The sequence below is a fragment of the Xenia sp. Carnegie-2017 genome, unplaced genomic scaffold, assembly GCF_021976095.1.
Source record: "Xenia sp. Carnegie-2017 unplaced genomic scaffold, XeniaSp_v1 HiC_scaffold_24, whole genome shotgun sequence".
Lineage (NCBI taxonomy): Eukaryota > Metazoa > Cnidaria > Anthozoa > Malacalcyonacea > Xeniidae > Xenia > Xenia sp. Carnegie-2017.
The window spans coordinates 10,886,605-10,907,605 of NW_025813487.1; the positions used below are offsets into that span (position 1 = coordinate 10,886,605).

A 21,001-nucleotide genomic window follows, 5' to 3' on the forward strand; every position below is an offset into this window, starting at 1 on the left:
CAAAAAAACTTCGCTCGGATGTTTCTCCCTAAAGACCTCGAGCTCGGTTAATAAGGGCTTATTAATTGCTTTGTTTGAATGATGCATGTAATCAATTATCTTAGATATTAAATATAACCTAAAAGTTAAAATGGCTGAGGTTGCAATGTGAATAACTGGCAACCAACGATGACAAAATCTTTCATATTCATCATTTCAATGTATTCAACATTGTGATAGATCCACTTCTAAACCACGCTTTGCATGCAATTTTCATTGATATTTTTCAGTTTACCTCTACTTCAAAGCAAAAATGAAAGGATGACATTTTATGGTCAGCTACACGTTGTGTACAAGTGCTCTTGTCCTCGTGAAAATAGGGTCATTTATATATTTGTGTGTTGAGAAAATAAACTTCATAAGCCGACGTCTTTTTTCAGATTCAACGATATCAAGTCTGTGGCTCTTGCTTTAATTCTACCTTGGTATCGACGGGAAAAAGAAAAGTAATGATCGGTTTCTTGCAAGTTCTCGCTCTTGTTTCGTTGTTTGTCGGTTTATTTCAGCCGATAAAAGGTTTGTGAAACTTTGTGATGAACTTTTTCTTAATTTTTGCCTTTACTGTGAATTTGTACAACTCATCTTGCTGTAGTTACTTGCTTGTTATCTGTTTGTATGGGGCATTTTTATAAATTAAAAATTTATTCTAAAAATTTTAATGGCTGATCAATTCATAGACAATCATTGATAGACAATCATTTTTTACCTAGCGAAAAGTGTTAAAAAGGTAGCTGATAACTGATTGTTTTGAAAACGCTCTGGTGCCATGAAGAATAAACATTACAAAACCAATTCATGGTTTACACGGAATATAATTGTCAACCACGTATTTTGTAACATATGCAAAGTTTACTTTTTGCCGCCCACTTGCTAACGCTTATTTATCATCACGTTTGAATACTTTTTAAACGAAAACATGTAAAATTCCCCGAGGTTAATTGTTCTTTCAAAGTTGAAGACCAACTTAAATCGATCTTTTGAGACAGAGGGGAGGCAAACATATTCTCACTCAATACATGCAACTTTGAACTTTGATTTTCTGAAAGGTACCCAAAATACTCTAGACATGGCGACGGTGTTTATATGCCATAGAATTTTGGCAGGTTTGCAACACCATAGAATCATGAAATCTAAAAACTTAACAAGTAAAAATTTTAAACATGAAAGCCGTTTTTATCTGCGTATAGCCAATTAAGTCTTCTGCATATGTTGAATAACTTTCAAATAAATAATTCAACATTGCCGCTTTCCAGCTAGGTCGTGCGAGATATCTAGTGGTGAACGCTTTGAGTGTGGTAATAACGTGAAGAAAGAGGAAAAATGTCCAAGAATATGCTGCTTCGACCAAACAGCTTATCCCTCATGTTATTTTAAAAAAAAAGGTACTGAAGATTTAAAAAGCACAATCAAACTGTACGGCAAATTTTCAAAATTTATTGTACGTATGCATAGTCTGATGTGACAAATACCGCAAAATATTTGACTCAAGAAAGTGAAAACTATTCACTATCAATCATTACGAATTAATTAATTTTATTGATTTGTGATGTTCAGCGGCCATATAGGACAAATAATATAGATGTTTTGGCTCATTCTTTTGATTGCGCGTATAGCTTCACTATCTTATACCTTAAATAAGTTAAATTCACTAAAGCGAAATAACTTTAACTGTTTTTACCGGGTGAAAACAACTATACAATCTGTGTATTTTGTAAAAATGGAATCAATGATTTTGCTGGAATATAAATATCGTAGTGGAGTACTCGAACTTCCTGTATTCAAACTTCCTGTACTCAAACTTGCTTGCTTGAGTAGTCTGTAAAATTTTTAAAAAATGAAATCGAAATTTTTTTCTGAATTTTAAGGACGTCCCTTGCTATAAGTTAGAAGTTTCAATATCAAGGAAAGTTTTCTGACTATTTTAGACTACTTGTATTTTCCTTAAGTGTATTTGGGTTTATAATTGTGGTGATTTCTTCTTTAGATTATGGTCCAATTCAGCATGCTAATGGACTTTGCATCAACTTGCAAGATTTTCGCGGTGGCCTCATTTGGTCACGTGACTGCACTTCGAGAAATGCTTTCTTCCTAGTATCAAATGACTATCCGCCACAACACGTGGCAACTGGGAAATGTGTTTTACCCACTAGTAAGTTCGAGTTAACTCGCCTAGTTAAGTTAACTGCAATATTTTGAGTGACTCACTCATGAAAACTATCTGAAATAGTCAAATAAACTTTTCAGCGAGAATTTGAGTCGTTTGCTTTTCGATGCATTTTCTGTGAATAGAAGGTTTCATTTGAAGTAGGCAATTGAAGTAATTTTTTTCGCAATCGTTAAACTCTGCATGCGATTGACTTTTGTCTTAATGCTGGCATACATAGTTGGATTATGGTTTTATACATTTTTCACATTACGGTAAGTAAGATTCAAAGAAATTCAAATGGATGGTTTGATTAATTCAACTTACAGCGTTTTCTCAAAATCGTGGCCAGAAATTTGCCAGGCGGCAAGCGAATTTTCATCATGAACATATAGGTTATTATGTTCATAACGGCAATGTTTTATTGAGCAATTATTTATTGATGCCTGTATCCATAATTGTTTATTTCGTCTTTATTTTTGATGAACCGAAACGAGAATAACTTTCCAATATTTGTATTTTATAATATTTTTTGAAAAACAGGATACAACTATATACTTAATACTTGAAAATTGTAGATGTCATACCTTTGCTGTTTTTAGATGGCGATCGAGTCTTTCTGATCCTGGTGATAATAATCTCATGATAGCAAATCCTCTCCATTATTGTGCTCAAAAGATAGGAAGATACCTACCAACTGAGAATGGAAATTTGAAGTTCTATTATAATGAGGAACCATACGACATATGCTTAGGTAGTTTATCTGTAGACAAAAATAAGTGGGAGCCGAATGAAGATGAAAAAGTTTCCATTTGAAAGAAGGTCTGTGCTGTTGATAACTCGTGTAAATTTAAATATGGTAAGTTATATACATTAAAGTGAGCTGTTAACTTATTCTTGATGTGTGTTTAGGATACGGAAGAAATCTTTCTTTGTGCACACCTTTTCAAAATTCGTCAGAAATTGATTATTATCAAACTGTGGAGTAATCAGCAACCATTTCTTATATACTGAGTTCATGCATATATATAACTCAGTCGAACTACCAGTTAATATACAAACCAAAAAGTATACCATATAGTCAACAGTATCGTGTTTTTGAACGCAGAAATGCTGTCAATGAACAGTTGCGTGCAGGCAGCGCATTTGAAATTATACTGTTAATATTGTTTTTTCTACCAGAATTCAGGAAAGGGAATTTCAGAGCTTGTTAACTTATAAATTTTCCGGGAAGCATGCCCTCCGAGTACCTGCGGTACTCGGCTCCATAATCTCAGGTCTTAAACCCTCATTTCTAAGTGTTATATTTTTATGGCGCGTTATTAGTTGAAACCAAATGCCTCCGTTCAAAACAGTTCATCAATTGATAACATTTACTTCCATGCAATTTCATAACCAATGGCATTGTTATGGAAAAGTTATAAATTTATAATCAACGGTTATAAGATATGTTCATGTATGGGTTATTCATACAATAAGGCCGAAATACGGGTTGGAAATCAGATAAGGAATTCATTACTTACAGATTTATGACCACGTCATGCCTCATAGTATATGATTAATTGTCTTCTTAATTTTAAAACTGTTTTTCAAATCCTTCTTGTCATAAACCTATATCATATTAATCCTTTAGTTTCATGGTAATTTTTCTCATTGTGTGGTAGGAAATAAGGCGCACACAGCGTAAAAGTTGTGCGAAAGATGATCAACAAAACTTGATTTTTGAATACGTTCATTTGATTTTCGTTGCAGTGCAAGAAAGAATGTTTTATGAGTTCGGAAAAATGAGCATTCATTGCAAGAAAGAATGCTCTAGCTCAAAGATCGAAGTACTATCAGCAGAATATGGTATTTTGATGAGTGGACGACCATACAGAATAGCCTCAGCAGAGAAAGACTGCTTATCAACATCAGTGTTCAATGTTGTGCAAAAACGCTGCAATGGAAAGAGCCAATGCTCTTTCAAAGTTGAAAAAAAGGCATTCTTATCTCAACCATCCCGCTGCAGCAAAACACCAACTCTACTTGTGTACTTCACTTGCACCACGGGCATGCCAGTATCAGGTATGAAAGGAAATTTCTTGTAATGAGAAACAGTTCACAAGAAAACAGTGAAAATGTTAAAAGCACACTATAAAATTATAAAACAATCGAATCTTAAATATCATCAAAATATTATAAACATTTCCAGCCATACAGGTCATTGTATCATAAGGTTATCCATAAAACTTTTCGGTTTTGCTTTTTCTTGTTTTTGCGGGAACAAAACAACATACGTCCGAATGATTTTATAATCTTCAGTCACTTCAACATTTTACATTAATTCATTGATGTTCTTTTTTTCAACTATGAAATTTTTTCAGTAACTATCTGGAATACGTCATATATGCATTCCTGCATGTAACATAACTCATATTTTCTCATTAGGAACATATACATTTATCCAAATTGTTTACCTGTATGAATAATGCCCGATATAAACATAACGTCTTTTTCAATTGAATAGTCGTTTTTCTTCGAAAAAATTATCCACTAAATTTGTATCTGTGTTAAATGTATTGTCTTTCATAGTCTCAATGAAGTTTTCAATTTTTTCTTAAGCTTTGATTAACATAAGAAAGGTTAATCAAAATCCACTTTCAGTAATATTTTACTTTTTATTCCCGCATGTCTTTAAAATATTTCAGTGTTTTCAGACACCTTTCAATCAAGTGGAAGGAAATCATCAACTACCTTCGATGTTTATATTGGTGGCCTTCAGAAGGATGACGCGTAAGTCATTGTTTAGTACGGCGATAATATTTTAAGTCAAGCGCCTAATTAATTCTTTTCGCTCAGAAATTTTTTGTCGCTTCTCTATGTTTAGATACATTCAAATAATTGTTTCAAGGCTTGCAACTAGTAACAAACCGGATAGCTATCCAAGTGAAAACCTTAAAGCTTACGAAGCAAATGCTTCCACTAAGCAACATACATACATTGCGGCTGAGTTCGATGTCGAAACTTTTAAAAGCAACCTTTTTACCATTGGAGACGGAAAAACTTACAGTCGCTCGGCTATAGGGAAAGCAAGATCTGTTTTGTACGAAAATGCTGAGCTTCATCCGGATACATTTTATTCTGTTTTTCAAAGAAGATTCAGGAATAATGTAAGTCACTCTAATTTTCATAGTGTATTTAATACATTATCAAACCTATCATACAATAGTGCAAAGTTTACTAGATACATCTAGTCTACATGTCCTCGTACATCCTTCGTTTTGTCGACCATTCCAATGAGTCTTGTTTCACATATATATATTTTGCTTGTTTGGTGCAAGTGAACTGATGAATTGACGTGTACTTAATTCACATCATATGCTTTTTATGCATATATTATTTCCTATATGTACAGGGTTCGCATTACAACTTTTATTGGATAGACGTGATAAAGACCGAAAAATATTTCCACGGTAAAACAACTAGGCAAGCTGATATCAAGAATAATGTTGGTAAGAAAATCATTCTTTTTGACATTGTTTGACTAAAAATCGAATGCTTTGAGGGTAAAATATCGTATTTTGAAGAGTAAAAACTTTCTTAAATGAAAGGCAACGCATCCCACAATGAACAACGATAATGTTGAAACTTGACAGTGAACTCTAAAACAACTGGAAGGCTAACTCAATGTAACTATAGGTGTACTAGATAGCTAGTGCAGTGCTGACACGGACGCAGCTCAAATGGCAATGAGAAATGGCTAAGATGGCCATACATGAATTATACAACATGGCAGAACAGTAGCAATGAAAATTTATTGCTACGAGTGAGGCAAACCGATATTTACGACTAAAATCTGCTTCTTCTGATATACAATTTCAAAGAAAACAGTCTTTGTTTGACTTTTAAAATGTTTGATAAGATTTTCAAACTTTCCTTGCTTTTATAGATCAAGTATACAAATGCAATTTATGTTGTATAATTATAAAACAACACAAAACCCAATCCCCTAGATTTCTTACTACCGTGTGAGGTGAGGCAAAAACGCCATCTTGAAAAGTGGCAAAAACAAAAACTCGCAATCAAAAATAAGTTAAAAGAAAGTCTAAAAAACCAATTCAAAAACCAAACTTATTGGCTTATATACGTTTACTGGTTTTCCATCATTTTCACTAACTTAATGCTGAGTATAATAAAAGGACAACTGTCAAGAGATCATTTAATTGTTAGGTTTTTTTGTGCTTTCAATGTAGTGAAGTCAACTTTTAAAGGAATCAAAAGTACATGGTCTTGGTGGTATTGGTATTTGATTTTAGCAACATTGATCGTGGGAATTTTTACTGGAATTTTTCTTACTTCCTTTTTCGTCGTTCGCTTTCGTCAACGACGGTTAAGTAAAAAAATGCAGAAGCAACAATCCTCAAACGAAGAAAACAAGAGCAGGAGGAATACAAACTCTATAGAATACTTGGAACCATCAAACAACGATAATGGAGAACATTATCAAACGTTCATGCGATGTCATGGCGCAAATGAAGCAACTTATGAAGAAGTGGACTTAACAATGATGAAAAACGGAGAAAGTTACGAATCAATGACAGAAAATAATGGCATCTTTGATGAAACCTATCAAGGACTGGAAGCTTCAGATATGAGCAAAGAAAGTCATTACCAGTCATTAATGGTGGAAGTAAGGAATGAAGACATGAAGAAGGAACCCAGTTATGAAGAAATGCTTAGACTTCGTTCTTATGTGAACATTCAACATGTCGAGAATGGTTTAGTCAGTAATGTTTAGTATACTTCCTTTCCTCTTCTTTACGTTATTCCTTTCTACTTTTCAATTTTTAAAACTTTAGTGAAAATAAAAACACTAAAGTTTCTTAATGAACATTATTTAACTATTGCTATTGATGATCCTCTGACCATACATGTAGGTTTTTTTCTGCTTTGCATGTTTCTTGCAGACGTTGACATGTTGTTTGAAGCTAATTTGGTTTATATATAATATAGATATATACATAGCACTCCGTTTAATAAGAAGTATTTTTAACAGAATGTGAAGTATAGATATGTTATTTACCGGCTGTGAGATCCTTACGGAAAAAATATTTTTACAAGGTCTGAAAATCGAAACGAGGCAGAAGATAGTGTCAAATGTTGTCATTTGTTGACAATACTGGGCGTTAAAGATTGTTGATTATTTATTTTAAATTGAACAGCCTAGACTTTATGTCAGCAATATAGAAAAGCATTTTTATTACTTTAGCAAAACTCGGTATGAGCAATCTTTTTTTATCATTGAATAATCATATTCTTTTAAAGTGTTGGTGCAAAGAACATTTTGTAATTTTAAAGTATAATGCCATTCAGTACAAACAGTAACAACTACGGACAATAAATTTGCAGTTCTTGGTATTTTCGATCTTTCTACAGTGTAACAACAAAAATTCTTACATGATGACGAGCAGAGCAGTCTTTTATGTCGTTATTTTTAACTGCAAAAACTCTAAAATGCTAGTTTGAAATACTTCAAATACCTACGCGAGTTCTTACCATTGAGTTCTATTAAATTACTTGGAGGGGAAAAGAGATCTGGACACGGGTATCAAAAACATGGATGCCACAAGGAAATTTTGGGTGAAAAACTTCCACTTGAAAAATTATTTTTATCATTCACTCACCCCTGTGACTGAGCTTAAATTGAGAACTAAGCAACTGAGTACTTGTATGTAAACTGTAAAAGACAAATTTTTCGGGGTTTGGTGGTCAAGTTCTTTTTATTTCGAAACGTGGCTGTGAAGTACTTGAGCTGTTTATCGAATCAGTGCAAAATTGAGGATTTGATGGACACGTATTCATACGATGAAAAAGGTAATGACTCTTTTGAGTTTTGATGAATTTTGGCTTGGTTTGCCAAATCCCGATTGCTCGTTATATGACAGTTGTGTCGTCTACTTTCTTGTTCAGCCATCTAGATTCTAGGCTCAACTTTCTTTATTTTTGCTGAGGATTGTTGCATCTAAATCATAACTAGCTGGATTTTTTCCCATTATATTACTATGCAAATTTTTACTATACCTGAAGTGAAAGTAATAGTGATACGTATGTTTATAAGTTTTGTGTTATGATATAAATTGATGACAAACCATAAAAAATGAAAATAAAAGATTTATTACACGAATCATTGAGTTTTCGTTTTGTATTTTTCTTTGATACAGGATTACACCATTTACTAATTTTAATACTAAACCTCAACACAAATTGTGTTGTTTTGATCGTCATGTTAATCGTCATCTTGAAAAGTCGGCTCTTTCGCTTCATTTGGAAAGCTACATTTTTTTTAATGAATTACAAAAAATTCAACAAAAGCCATTGAAATTAAAGATATATCATTAAATGATAAAAGATAAATTAAGATGAGAAAAATACTAAAGAAAATGAAGCGAAAAAAGCTATTGCAAAAAAGCGATAAAGCAAATGTAAAAAAGCGACAACAAAAAGCGACGGCGCTGAATTGTAAAAGCAATAAGTACAATCACAAAAATTATAGTCGTTCTTTCTTACCGGTGCATTGAAAACTTATCATTTGCTGCACTATTTTGGCAACCAGGTACCGCACAATATTTTCGCATTTTATAAAGAAAGTTTTGAAATATAAAAGTTTCTGTTACAACGGCGCAATAAAAATATCAAAGTTAAAATATTCCGGGGGAGTGCAAAACTTTTCATTGAATGAGGCACGTCATTTTTCACCCAAATTTACCATGTTTGGTATGGTGGCATCCATGTTTTAGATACTCGGCCGCGCGTTAATAAAGTATAGTAACTTGGATGTAGATTTCCGTCCAAGTAATTAGTATACAGGTCAGTGGTTCTTACCTATACATTTTGTTAAGTATGACGTCCTCAATGAGGAAACTTTGGTTTTTGTATAACGTCATAAATCTGTGATTCGCTTACGAAAATTCCTGGAACCACCCCAGGTTAATAAGAACTAATATTTAATTTCTTTGTAGAAAAATCTCTTTAATTCATTTATAAAAGTTTTAGCTAACGTTTAGTTATAATATCGAAAACATCAAGGGTATAGGTGAAACATGTCTAAATATTTACGAGAACATTCTACCAAGCTTTTAAATTTACATTTAGTTGCTAAGTCTTCAGCCTTCTTTAAAAAGCGAACGGCCTCATTGCGTAGTCTCTCCACCTCTTGAAAATCAGCTTTTTGAGAACGTCGATAAAAGAGCATTGATCGCGCAAGATGATAGTGACATTCACGATATTCTGTGAGGGGATAACCTTTGTTGATCAACTCGTCAACGGCATTTAAACTTTCTTTAGCTATCTCCAAATCCTTGTTACTTATTTTAATTTCTGGTTTGGTGCAAACCATGAAAGAAGATTGTAGATGCAAAAAAGCAAGATTAATGTGTGCCTTCTGCTTTTGATCAAATTTCGATAAATCGCAATATTCTGTATCGTCAAGATTCATGATTGCTTTTTCAGAAAAAGTAGTACCCATTTTAATCAAATTTTGAAACTGCTCCGGCTCGGTTACGTGCTGTAGAAGAATGGTGATTACGGCAGCAAGACTGCAAAATATTCACCGACAACAATACCACGTGGGAGTCGATCAACAATTGCTAAGCCTTTGTTAGCTTCTTCGTAACTATTCTTAATGTTACCCCGACATCGTTGAATACAAGACTTTAAAAGATACAAACGAGCTTCATTAATATTTGCATCAACTGTAGATTTACTCAAAAGTGATTCATAGTCTTTAATCCCATCTTTCACGCGGTCAAAACGCCCAAGTTTGTAATGGGCAGTTATTTCATTCGAAATAACAACCAGTTTAATCATTTTGCAGTTGGAATTCTCTACTTCTAGCTTTTCCTTTTCCACCCAAAATTCATCCCACGAGCCAGAATTAATTGATCGTATCAATAATCCATTCACATGATGAAATAAATCACGATTACGTTCAGAGCTCCAATTAGTTCGATCAATGCCAGAAGTTGGAAAATAAGAAAATGAGTCTTTTCGAAAAAATCTTTCTGTCCATGTTACCAAATCCATTCTTTTTACAACATCATTGACAATGTGGTAGCTTTCTGGTTCCCCAACAGAGACCCCACCAGCACAATGAGCAACAACAATAACAATAACATACGTTGACTCCATCAACTTGCTATTTTCGTCAACTACGCCACGAAAGTATATGTCCCAATGGACTCCCCGGGAAGGCTTCATTTGAAGAGAAAACCAAACCATTTCGTGGATTTTTTCGGTAACGTGTTCAGCAATATTTTTTTTTTCCTTTGCTGTCACTCGTTCTCCATGAATTTCCCGTGAATCGTCATTAACACCTACATAAATTGCTCCACCGCGATAGTTTGCAAACGCTGAAATAGTTTCCAGAAGTTTGTTACCAACAAGTCTATCTGCCAAGCTGGTGCTATTGGTTGACTCCCGCTTGAATCGTTTAAACTGAACTTCATATGATTCAAACATACAGATTTTAGATCCGTATATAAATGATTCCTGCACAACTGGCAAATCGTATCTTGTTGTCGTACTGGAATTTTTCGCAAATACAGCTTCTCGAGCAAGTACCAACGATTGACCTGATATCTTGTAGATTTGTGAAGGCGAAGGAAGAAACATCTTGTAATCCACAGTCACTAAATCATGGAACTTTTCGACAGAGATGCATATTTCTTGAAGAGAAACATTGAATTTGATTTTGACGAGCATAAACATTTTACCAAGAAGTTCTTCAATCCATTGCTCCACGATTTTTATCTTTTTCTCAATTTCTTCATCACCTACAGCATTGCCATCACATTGTATTACAAACTGGCCGCCATTAGTGTTTAGTAAAGCACAGACACTTGATACTACGATGTGTTTGCTCAGCTTCGAAGCAGTACAACGTAAAATCACAGCTTTTCCTTGACGCGATTTTTGCATGTCTTTTAGCCAGGTCCTATTGGAAAAACATTTAGTACATCAGTAAAATAAATAAAACATGAACGGTCAAACATGTATTTTCAATATTACTATGATTTTTTAAAAAAATGATATTTATTTTACCATTTTTGATACTAGTGATTAAAAGCCATCATTAGCATAACATGAACGACTGAGTTGTTTAAGGACAGCAACAAAATATTGCGAGTTGAAGAACGAAAGCATGCTTTTTGTATATGCACAAATTTCTCAACTGTACCGTCTAGCTCTAACTCGCTTTGTTACTCGCTCTCTATCGATAGAGAAAAGGTTCATTGCGTAGCAACTTTTATAAACATTCAGAAAAAACTGTGGTTGTTGTTTTGATTTTATTCTTTGTATTGTTTTGTTATACTTGAATTCTACTAACCATGCATGCATCTGTGGAGTTCATTGTTCACGTAAAACTGCGCTATGCTTGTTTTAATTAAAAAGAGGTTTATTTTGGCCTTCACTGCTTTTAGCCAATCAGGCCAAAGCATTATACTCTTCTACAATGCATCTATGCTTTTATAAGGCCCGTTGAAACGATCCGATTTGTCGGAAATAGAACGCGCATGGCAATAGAACTTCTCTATTTTCAACCATCAAGATCAAAGGAAGCCGACTAATCAAATTGTATAAATTTGAAAAGGACTTGGAAACAAGAACAAAAATACAAAAAATATCTCGATAAATGTACTGGATAACACAAATGGCTGTTCACACGACTATAAATATCCAAAAGAATTTAAATATAGGTATCAACAAAATCATCTGACCATCGGAACAAGCAACCAAAAAGTCGGAACTGAAACGGGCCTTTACAGTGCGACTAAAGACGGGCAAGGGTTAACGATTAGATGTTGACAGTTCATTTCGAAGAGTACATAATTTTCTTACGTTTTATCTGATTTTTTGATTAATACGATGATCTTCTTCGTGAATTGTGTAGAATGTAAAACAGTTCAAAAGACATTTCGCAACAAACATTCAAAATTTATAATAAAAACAAAATTTGAACACTATCTAAATGTGAGATGACAGAGAGGAAGTGAGACATTTACTTTCAACAGATTTCAGTTTGCCCCAATGAAGATATTGTCTCTAACCATAGTACACAATCTCTGAAATTTAATAGTCACATATTGTAGTTTACATCAGAGAACGTGGACTCTAGGAGAATGGTAACTTAAGAGAGTCACGGTTTTTCTGCTTGATGGAAAATGTGAAAATATGGGCATGAAAACGTATCGAGAATTATGCCTTCAAATTCGTACTCCTCGACAAGTCACAATCGATCAAAGTAAACCAAATATAATCACCGGACAATAAGGTATACAAAGGTGTTTTAACAAATAGCACTTTCAAAATAAGTACGTTCGTTACTGTATATTGTACAATAGACTCCGACTCGGTCACATACGTCTCACAACTAACTTGCTTCTCTCACTCTCACTCAACTATCACTCCATTTTCTTTACGTCATTTACTGATATTTCGTACACGATACAGACTAATAATGAATGATGTTCTTATAAATTTCCGACGCACACGAAACAAGCAGTGTGAAATTGCTTGATTGCTTGATCGCTTGATCTTTAATTGCTTGGGTTGCAAATTTTGAATGGTTGTTATGCAAGATCTTATGAAATATTTTGCTTTCTACTGAATTGTAAAAGAATATCGTTGTAGTAATCAATAAATCTTCATTACAGGAAAGAAAATTGAAAATCTACCGGTCAAAATGTAGTCAAATTCAGCCTGTAAACACCTTTTCCCCGTCAAAGTCTACCATCAAACCCTATTTGTCAAAATTTACTCGCCGCAGCCTGAACGTCAAAATTTACCCGTCAAAATCTACGTGTCAACATCAACTCATCAACATCAACCATTGACATCACGCGCCAACATTTTAACGTTCGAAATCTACTTGTAAAAATCCATACCCGTCAAAATCTACACATATTTCACCTAACCAAACACGAGCAAATTATTTGCTGTGTGACATACAAATATAACAACGAAACATAGCACACGATCATTCAAGAGTGACATTAATATTTAATTTCAACGACGTGTCTTTGTATCAAAGTTAAAGACACTTTCGAAAGATTTCCTTTTAAATAATATATCTAGTTTTCTTATTAACAGATTATATTTCATAATAGTGACAAATTTTATACGATTTGCCAATAAAATTACATAACTATAAACGGCATAACACATAACATTAATATAGCTTTATGAACATTATTTAGCAGATATTTTATATATTTCGACGTAATTCTTGTAAATTCAGATGACAGCTCTTACCTTTGACAAAAATTATCACCAAATGATTCTTCGAATCGTTAAACGCAAGCCTTAATCGAGAGTTGTTTATTATGGCGTACATTCCGGGTGAAAAGGAGCATTGTATATTGCACAATATATGTGCATATTCACATTGTCTGTTCACATGTCGTTATGTCATTTAAGATATTAATCCTAACACGGTTCTATATGCACATGAAAAACATGTGACTTGGGCGAGATTTGAACTCGTTATGTCATGTGATGATGTAAACTGGCTTTATTTAATTAACATAGCATTATGTCAGTCGAGATAGTTTGAACTATAAGTCTGATGATGTCTTTGGAATAAAGAAGAAATATTACACCATCTTTTGTTTCAAACTCTTGTAATATCTTGAATATCAAGAAAACGAGATGTCCCTCTTCGGAATTTGTTTTATTTTGTAAATGGATATATGATAAGGAAGTTAGGAAGTAAAATAAAGAGAATTAAAAGAGGTTAAGTGGAATGGAGTTTCCTTGCACATTAAGTGAAGGCTTGTATTTATTGATTAGAAGGCTTGTATTTATTGATTAGAAGGCTTTCATGAATGGAGAGTTCATAAGAATCGTTAGAAGAGGAGATTATTTTAAAGTCGTCTAAGTTGGGTGTGTCCAGTTGCGTTAATGTGAGCAAAAATGCTCGATAACGCAGGGTGGGAAACTTGGTTGCCTGTAAGGGGGGGATATTCCCAAATGCCCCGAAAATCTGGTGTGTAGATGACGTGTGGTTTGACCCACATACGAAGCGTTGCAGCTTCGACACTTGAATAAATAAACTACACCAGATCTCAGAGGTTTGGGAATTTTGTCCTTAAAGGGGAAGAAAGAAGAGATACGTTGGGAAGGGCGGAAATAAAATTTAATGGATATATGTGGGAAGGCTGCAGCACAAAGGCTATTGATTTGTGTGCGAATTTGAAGGGAGTGTATGCCGGTGAAAGGAAGACAAAAATAGATAGGCATTTTGTGAGCAATCAAGACAGGTGGTTTGGGGGCAAAGGTGTTGTTAAGGAAGCGACGTGTAATTTGGTCAATTATACGTGAAGGAAAACCGTTTTTGGTGAGTGACTTTCTGGTAAATTCTAGTTGTGTATGAAAATTTTCGTAAGTATAACAAAGGTTGAAGATGCGGTGAAGTAAGCAGGAGACTAGTGAAAGTTTGTAAGTAAGTGGGATGAAGCTGTGGAAGTTGGTGAAGAGGCCAGTGAAAGTAGGTTTGCGGTAGACGGAAGTGGTGAATTTTCCATTAGTGCGAGAGATATCAATGTCAAGAAATGAGAGCTTTCTGTTTTGTTCGACTTCAGCTGTGAAAGTGATGTTATGGTGTTGTCGGTTCAGATAGTCAAGAAAGAGAGGGACGTGATCGGAGGAATGAAAAAGTAAAAAACAGTCGTCAACGTAGCATCGGTAAAGTAGTAGTTTGAATGAAGAAGGACATTTATTAAGCCAGGATTGTTCGTGAAAGGACATGAATATATCAGCAAAGAGAGGGCCCAATAGACTGCCTATATCCACACCATAAATTTGCTGGTACATTTTCCCGTTAAAGATAAAGTGACAGTTCTTAACAGCTAGAGAGAGTAGTTTTTCAAATTCTGTTGCAGTGAGTCCGTTGAAGTACTGGTGGTTGTTAAAAGTGCTTTTGGATATTATGTGGATGGTTTCGTCGACAGGTATGTTAGTAAATAGAGACACGACATCAAACTAGCAAGGACAACATTACTGGAGTTGATATCGCAATTAAGGATTTCTTCAACAAAGGAGAAAGAGTCTTTGATGATAAGGTTGCTTATAGTGAAGGGTTTAAGGAGTGGGATGAAAAACTTTGCTAGTTTATACGAATAGTGATTAATGGAGGAAAGAATTGGTCTGGAGGGATTTACATTTATGTATTTTAGGAAGACCATACAATATACCTATTCGTGAATCAGTGGAGTAATGTTCTTTGTAAGTTTCTTGGCCGATAGATTTAGCATCTTTCAACTTTTTTAATAAAGACTTCTCTTGATTTTCTCATTGCAAAGTGACTTTAACTGGATCTCCATTAAGAGGTTGAAACTTTGTAGTGTCAGATAAGAGTGTGTCCATTTTCTTTATGTAGTCGTCTTTGTTAAGTATTACGATGCCGTTTCCTTTGTCACGTTTAGTGATGAGGATAGTTCTGTCGTTTTTTAAGTTATTTAAAATGTTCAAGTCTTCTTGTGAATAAAGGAAAGGTGGTGGGCTGTAACTTCGGAAACCTGAGTCGGCAATGTCTTTTAATTTGCATTTGATCGGGTCTGGAAAAAATCCGGATGAATCATTAACAGGTTCTCGTTTGAGACGGTTGTAGATTTTTTCAAAGGGTGTTAGGAAGGTGCAAATGTTTAACTTTTTCGGTGGGATGGAAATTACAATTTGTTTTTGGTCTACTTCTATGGCTCTAATCAGAACTTTATGTTGGGCATTAATTTTTACATGTTTGTAGATGTAGATCGTCCAGGTTGGTATAGTCCTGAGAGGGAATGTTTTTGTTGTTGTTGACTGACGTTTCGACAACCTTAGTGGTAGTCATCTTCAGAGTCAAATGTGGAGTAAGCGTCCGGTTAGCCGTATTTGTTATCTGGTTCTTACGTCATTGTATTGTGTGTACAGTAAATATGTATTGTCATTGTGAATTAGTGTGAAGTTAAATAATTCTATTTTTAGTTGTGATGTGTGATTTAGATGTGATGTTTTAGTTGTAATGTGTGGGTGTCAATTGTGTATTGTCATTGTGAGTTAGTGTGAAGTCTAATGTTTTTTGTTGATCGTTTGTTTGTATTGCGAATAAGTCGATTGTAAGGCGCCGGTAATTGCTGTGATCTGTTCAGGGGGGTTTGTTCCAAGTTGGTATACCAACTTTCTAATGTAAGCCGTTGTCTATAGTCAGTACTGTAGGTAATGCATTTTGCCGAGTCCCAGTCAATGTTGTACTTTGTGATTCGGTGATGTTCGGCAATGTGATTAGTTTTGTCTTGTTTCTTAGTAGCTCGTTTGTGTTCAGTAAGTCTTATTTTTAAGTTCCTGCCAGTTTCCCCGATATAGGAGGCGTGGCAGTCGGAGCAGTTTATTTTGTAAACTGCACCTTGTCGTTCGTTGTGTTGTTCTTTGTCCTTTATGTTCGTTAGTATTTGTCGTAACGTTGTGATTGGTTTATGTGCGACACGTATGTTGTATGGTCGTAAGATACGCAAGATAGTCTCAGACGTACCTTTGATGTAAGGTATCGTTGCTGTTGACACTGTGTTGTTCGTTTTGTTGGGCTCGTTGGGTTTGTAAGTGTTGCGTTTGATAAAGTCAGAGTTATAGTTGTTTTTTTCAAAAACACGTTTGAGATAGTTGTTTTCGTTGTGTAGAGCGTCCGGTGAATCACATATGATTTGTGCACGTCTTGTTAATGTTCTGATTGTGGTGGCTTTGTGTGATGTAGGGTTGTAAGATGATTGGTCTAGTAGTCGGTCAGTATGTGTTGGCTTGCGATAAACTGTTGTTCGTAGTTTTTGATTGTCATGTTTTACCAAACAGTCGCGAAAAGGAAGAGTTCCGTTTTCTTTGACATCTTTGGTAAATTGTATGTGGCTGTTTTGTTTGTTGATGTGAGTGTGAAAGTCGTCAATCTCGTCTGCATGTAGTGCTGCGATTGTGTCATCTACGCAGCGAAACCAAAAAGGTAGTGCATGTTTGTAAGTTGTAAGCGCTCGTTCCTCTATATAGATTGCATTACAATTTCAGCAACTACAACAGAAACAGGTGAGCCCATTGCTGTCCCATGTAATTGTTTGTAGTGTTTACCTTTGATCTGGAAGTAAGTCGAGGTGAGACAGAGCTCCAGTAGCTCCATAATGTCTTCTGTCGGTAATGGCAGTACGTCCGTGGTGTCTGTAATGAGGGTTTTTTGCACAAGTAAGTGCCAGATTAAGAGGAATACTGGTGAACAGTGATTTCATATCAAAAGACACTAGTATATAGTTGTCCGGTATTTGTATAGTGCTCAGTTTTTTTAATGAAAGTTTCAGTGGATTGTAGCTTGTGTTTTGATTTGTTCGCAAGTGGTTGCAGTATGTCAGTCAAGTACATTGAGAGTTCGTAAGTAGGCGAACCACAGAATGATACAATTGGTCGCATGGGTATTTGTGGTTTGTGAAGTTTTGGTAGTCCGTATAGTCTGGGTGGTCGTGGTACTGAACATCTGAGTCGATAGTAAATACGTTCAGATATAATGTTAGATTTTCTCATAGAGAAGATCTTGCTGTTAAATTTGCGTACTAGTGATGGTGTTGGGTCTCGTTTGAGTTATTCGCACGTTTGTCTGTCGTTAACAAGGGTGTCCATTTTGTTGAAGTAATCATTCCTGTCCATGACCACAGTCACGCGTCACTTGTCTACTGGTAAAATGACGATGTTGTTGTCGTGTTTTAGTCGTTTGAGTGCTTGTTGTTCGTTCTTTGTCAAGTTGTTGTCACGTATAAAGGACGATTGTAAAGTGGAGGCTATCCTGCTTCTGATCTCGTCTTTGGTTGTCTCTGACAAGTCTCCTTGATACGCTTGGACAACCTCGACAATTGATACTATCGTCTCAGTCGGGATTCGTCTATGTGTTATGGATTTTTAGTTCGTAAGATAGTAGTCGCGTTTCAGTTTCGTCTAATGAGCGGGAGAAATAGTCCTCACCAGTTATCGTCATGTTTATGTCTTGTACGTGTTTTAGTTTGTTTTAAACGTTCAAGTTTTGTTGTTGTTTTATTTGGTGTTGTGTGTCTGTCTTGTTTGCTCATTTCTCTGCAATAGTTTGTATCGTAGAAAGTAAAGTATCACTTACTGTCGTTGGTATGAGTTCCTTCAGTTTATTCAGTCTTTGTTCTTGTTGTTTGATGTAATAGTTGATTCGTCCGTGACAGTCGTTAATCCGTGCTCATATCAGTCGTCTGCTGGTAGATTTGACAATCTGAATAGCCTCTTGTGTGTTCATCGGGGACTTAACTCTAAGTCCTGCCGGAACGAGACCAAAATCCTTGCAGCGGTGGTTGAACCAGAGTTGTTAGCGCATGCGTCTGACGTTGCTTGCAAAACGTATGTAGTCGTTAGCAAGTTGTTCGCTCTGTCGTCCAAATGATCGTAATAAAGTAAATGGTTTGAACCCGGGAGTATCCTTACATGTTTGTAAATGTCGATCGTCCAGTAATGTTGTTCTTGCTAGTTTTGATGTCGTATCCCCATTTACTAACATACCTGTCGACGAAACCATCCACATAATATCCAAAAGCATTTTTAACAACCACCAGTACTTCAACGGACTCACTGCAACAGAATTTGAAAAACTACTCTCTCTAGCTGTTAAGAACTGTCACTTTATCTTTAACGGTAAAATGTACCAGAAAATTGTTGGTGTGGCTATGGGCAGTCCATTGGGCCTTCTCTTTGCTGATATATTGTCCTTTCACGAACATTCCTGGCTTAATAAATGTCCTTCTTCATTCAAACTACTACTTTACCGACGCTACGTTGACGACTGTTTTTAACTTTTTCATTCCTCCGATCACGTCCCTCTCTTTCTTGACTATCTGAACCGACAACACCATAACATCACTTTCACAGCTGAAGTCGAACAAAACAGAAAGCTCTCATTTCTTGACATTAATATCTCTCGCATTAATGGAAACTTCACCACTTCCGTCTACAGCAAACCTACTTTCACTGGCCTCTTCACTAACTTCCACAGCTTCATCCCACTTACTTACAAACTTTCACTAGTTTCCTGCTTACTTCACCGCATCTTCAACCTTTGTTCTACTTACGAAAATTTTCATACACAACTATAATTTACCAGAAAGTCACTCACCCAAAACGGTTTTCCTTCCCGTATAATTGACCAAATTACACGTCGCTTCCTTAACAACGCCTTTGCCCCCAAAACACCTGTCTTGACTGCTCACAAAATGCCTATCTATTTTTGTCTTCCTTTCACCGGCATACACTCCCTTCAAATTTGCACACAAATCAATGGCCTATGTGCTGCAGCCTTCCCACATATATCTATTAAATTTATTTTCCGCCCTTCCCAACGTATCTCTTCTTACTTCCCCTTTAAGGACAAAATTCCCAAACCTTTGAAATCTGGTGTAGTCTATTTATTCAAGTGTCGAAGCTGCAACGCTTCGTATGTGGGTTAAACCACACGTCATCTACACACCAGATTTTCAGAGCACTTGGGAATATCCCCCCTTACAGGCAACCAAGTTTCCCACCCTGCATTATCGAGCATTTTTGCTCACATTAACGCAACTGGACACACCCCCAACTTAGACGACTTTAAAATAATATCCTCTTCTAACGATTCTTATGAACTTTCCATTCATGAAAGCCTTCTAATCAATAAATACAAGCCTTCACTTAATGTGCAAGGAAACTCCATTCCACTTAACCTCTTTTAATTTCCATTTATTTTACTTCCTAACTTCCTTATCATATATCCATTTGACACCGCCTCCTTTAGTAGTAATTTAACACCTTTTTGTAAATATAATATCTTGTCTTAACATCCTATTTATTATTTGTCTGAAGATGTCTTGAGTAAAGACGAAACGTTACAATAAATTTAATTTTACAATTTGTTTTTTGGTCTATTTCTATGGCTCTAATCAGAACTTTATGTTGGGCATTAATTTTTATTACACGAATCCGATTTCCGCTCGGCAAGTCTCTCGCTACTATAATATAATAATGTGTCAACATTATATTATTTCATTTTAATGGAGTGCATTTTTCACTCTTAAAGCCTAAACCTATATATGAAATCTTGCACGCATAAGTATAACACGTTAACATTCACTGCTGCATGTCTAATGATGATAATGTTGACGCTGCTCCGTACACTGGCAGGCTCCAAATGCACACAGTATGGCGGAAATTAGTAATCAGATGTTGTGTATGTGACCTTCTTTGAGACATTAGTGCAAACTGAAAATAAAAAAAACGCATCAGAAGCTTCTAAGAAAATTTTCTCGACCATATTTGCTTTTCTCTTAAACGAGCTGAACAAGTCGTGGGCTAATGAAGTCATTTTCATCTAAGAACGGATACTCCCGTTATTGTTTTTCTAAGATGAAGTCACTAATTGCTGATGCTTGCCATAATCAGCACCTTGATATGATCAAATGTGCTTTCACATTGCAAGAACTCACTCTGGAAATAAAGTACCGCCTCGTTTCTCCACAACACAAAAGCTGTAAGAATACTTCAACAACTTTGGTTTTAAAGCAGCTGAAGTGGTTTCAATGTTGGGTATAAGTTAGTCCACTTCGAAATTTTATCTCAATGGGAAAATAGGTGACTCAGGGCTGGAAGTGACGTCTATAGGAGAACACGCTCGCTTCGTAAACTATAAACTCCGTACTACTATAAAATTTTAGTGGAGAATAGCATCCGAACAGTTCCATTTTCTAAACGCTCATTGTTTACTTTAAACATGTCTTGTTAAAGCTATAT

General features: G+C 35.3%; 2 protein-coding genes across 2 annotated transcripts; one reads left to right on the forward strand and one right to left on the reverse strand.

The window, feature by feature from the left end:
- The first annotated feature begins 383 nt into the window (after positions 1-383).
- LOC124452130 lies at positions 384-7,501 on the forward strand. Its single transcript, XM_047002719.1, has 9 exons — positions 384-555; positions 1,293-1,421; positions 2,024-2,192; positions 2,785-2,936; positions 3,935-4,246; positions 4,870-4,954; positions 5,049-5,331; positions 5,577-5,673; positions 6,415-7,501. The coding sequence occupies exons 1-9, from the start codon at positions 489-491 to the stop codon at positions 6,957-6,959; spliced, it is 1,839 nt and encodes a 612-aa protein (XP_046858675.1). The 5' UTR covers positions 384-488; the 3' UTR covers positions 6,960-7,501.
- Positions 7,502-9,169: 1,668 nt separating this feature from the next.
- On the reverse strand, positions 9,170-13,640 carry LOC124451324 (schlafen family member 5-like). Its single transcript, XM_047001939.1, has 2 exons — positions 13,472-13,640; positions 9,170-11,153 (listed from the first exon to the last, which is right to left on the reverse strand). The coding sequence occupies exon 2, from the start codon at positions 11,135-11,137 to the stop codon at positions 9,743-9,745; it is 1,395 nt and encodes a 464-aa protein (XP_046857895.1). The 5' UTR covers positions 11,138-11,153; positions 13,472-13,640; the 3' UTR covers positions 9,170-9,742.
- Positions 13,641-21,001: the final 7,361 nt, after the last annotated feature.

Coding starts and splice junctions, on each gene's coding strand:
- LOC124451324 (XM_047001939.1), bottom strand. CDS start 11,137: ATGCAAAAATCGCGTCAAGGAAAAGCTGTGATTTTACGTTGTACTGCT.
- LOC124452130 (XM_047002719.1), top strand. CDS start 489: ATGATCGGTTTCTTGCAAGTTCTCGCTCTTGTTTCGTTGTTTGTCGGT. Junction 556..1,292: donor TTTATTTCAGCCGATAAAAG/GTTTGTGAAACT, acceptor GCCGCTTTCCAG/CTAGGTCGTGCGAGATATCT. Junction 4,955..5,048: donor GGCCTTCAGAAGGATGACGC/GTAAGTCATTGT, acceptor CTCTATGTTTAG/ATACATTCAAATAATTGTTT.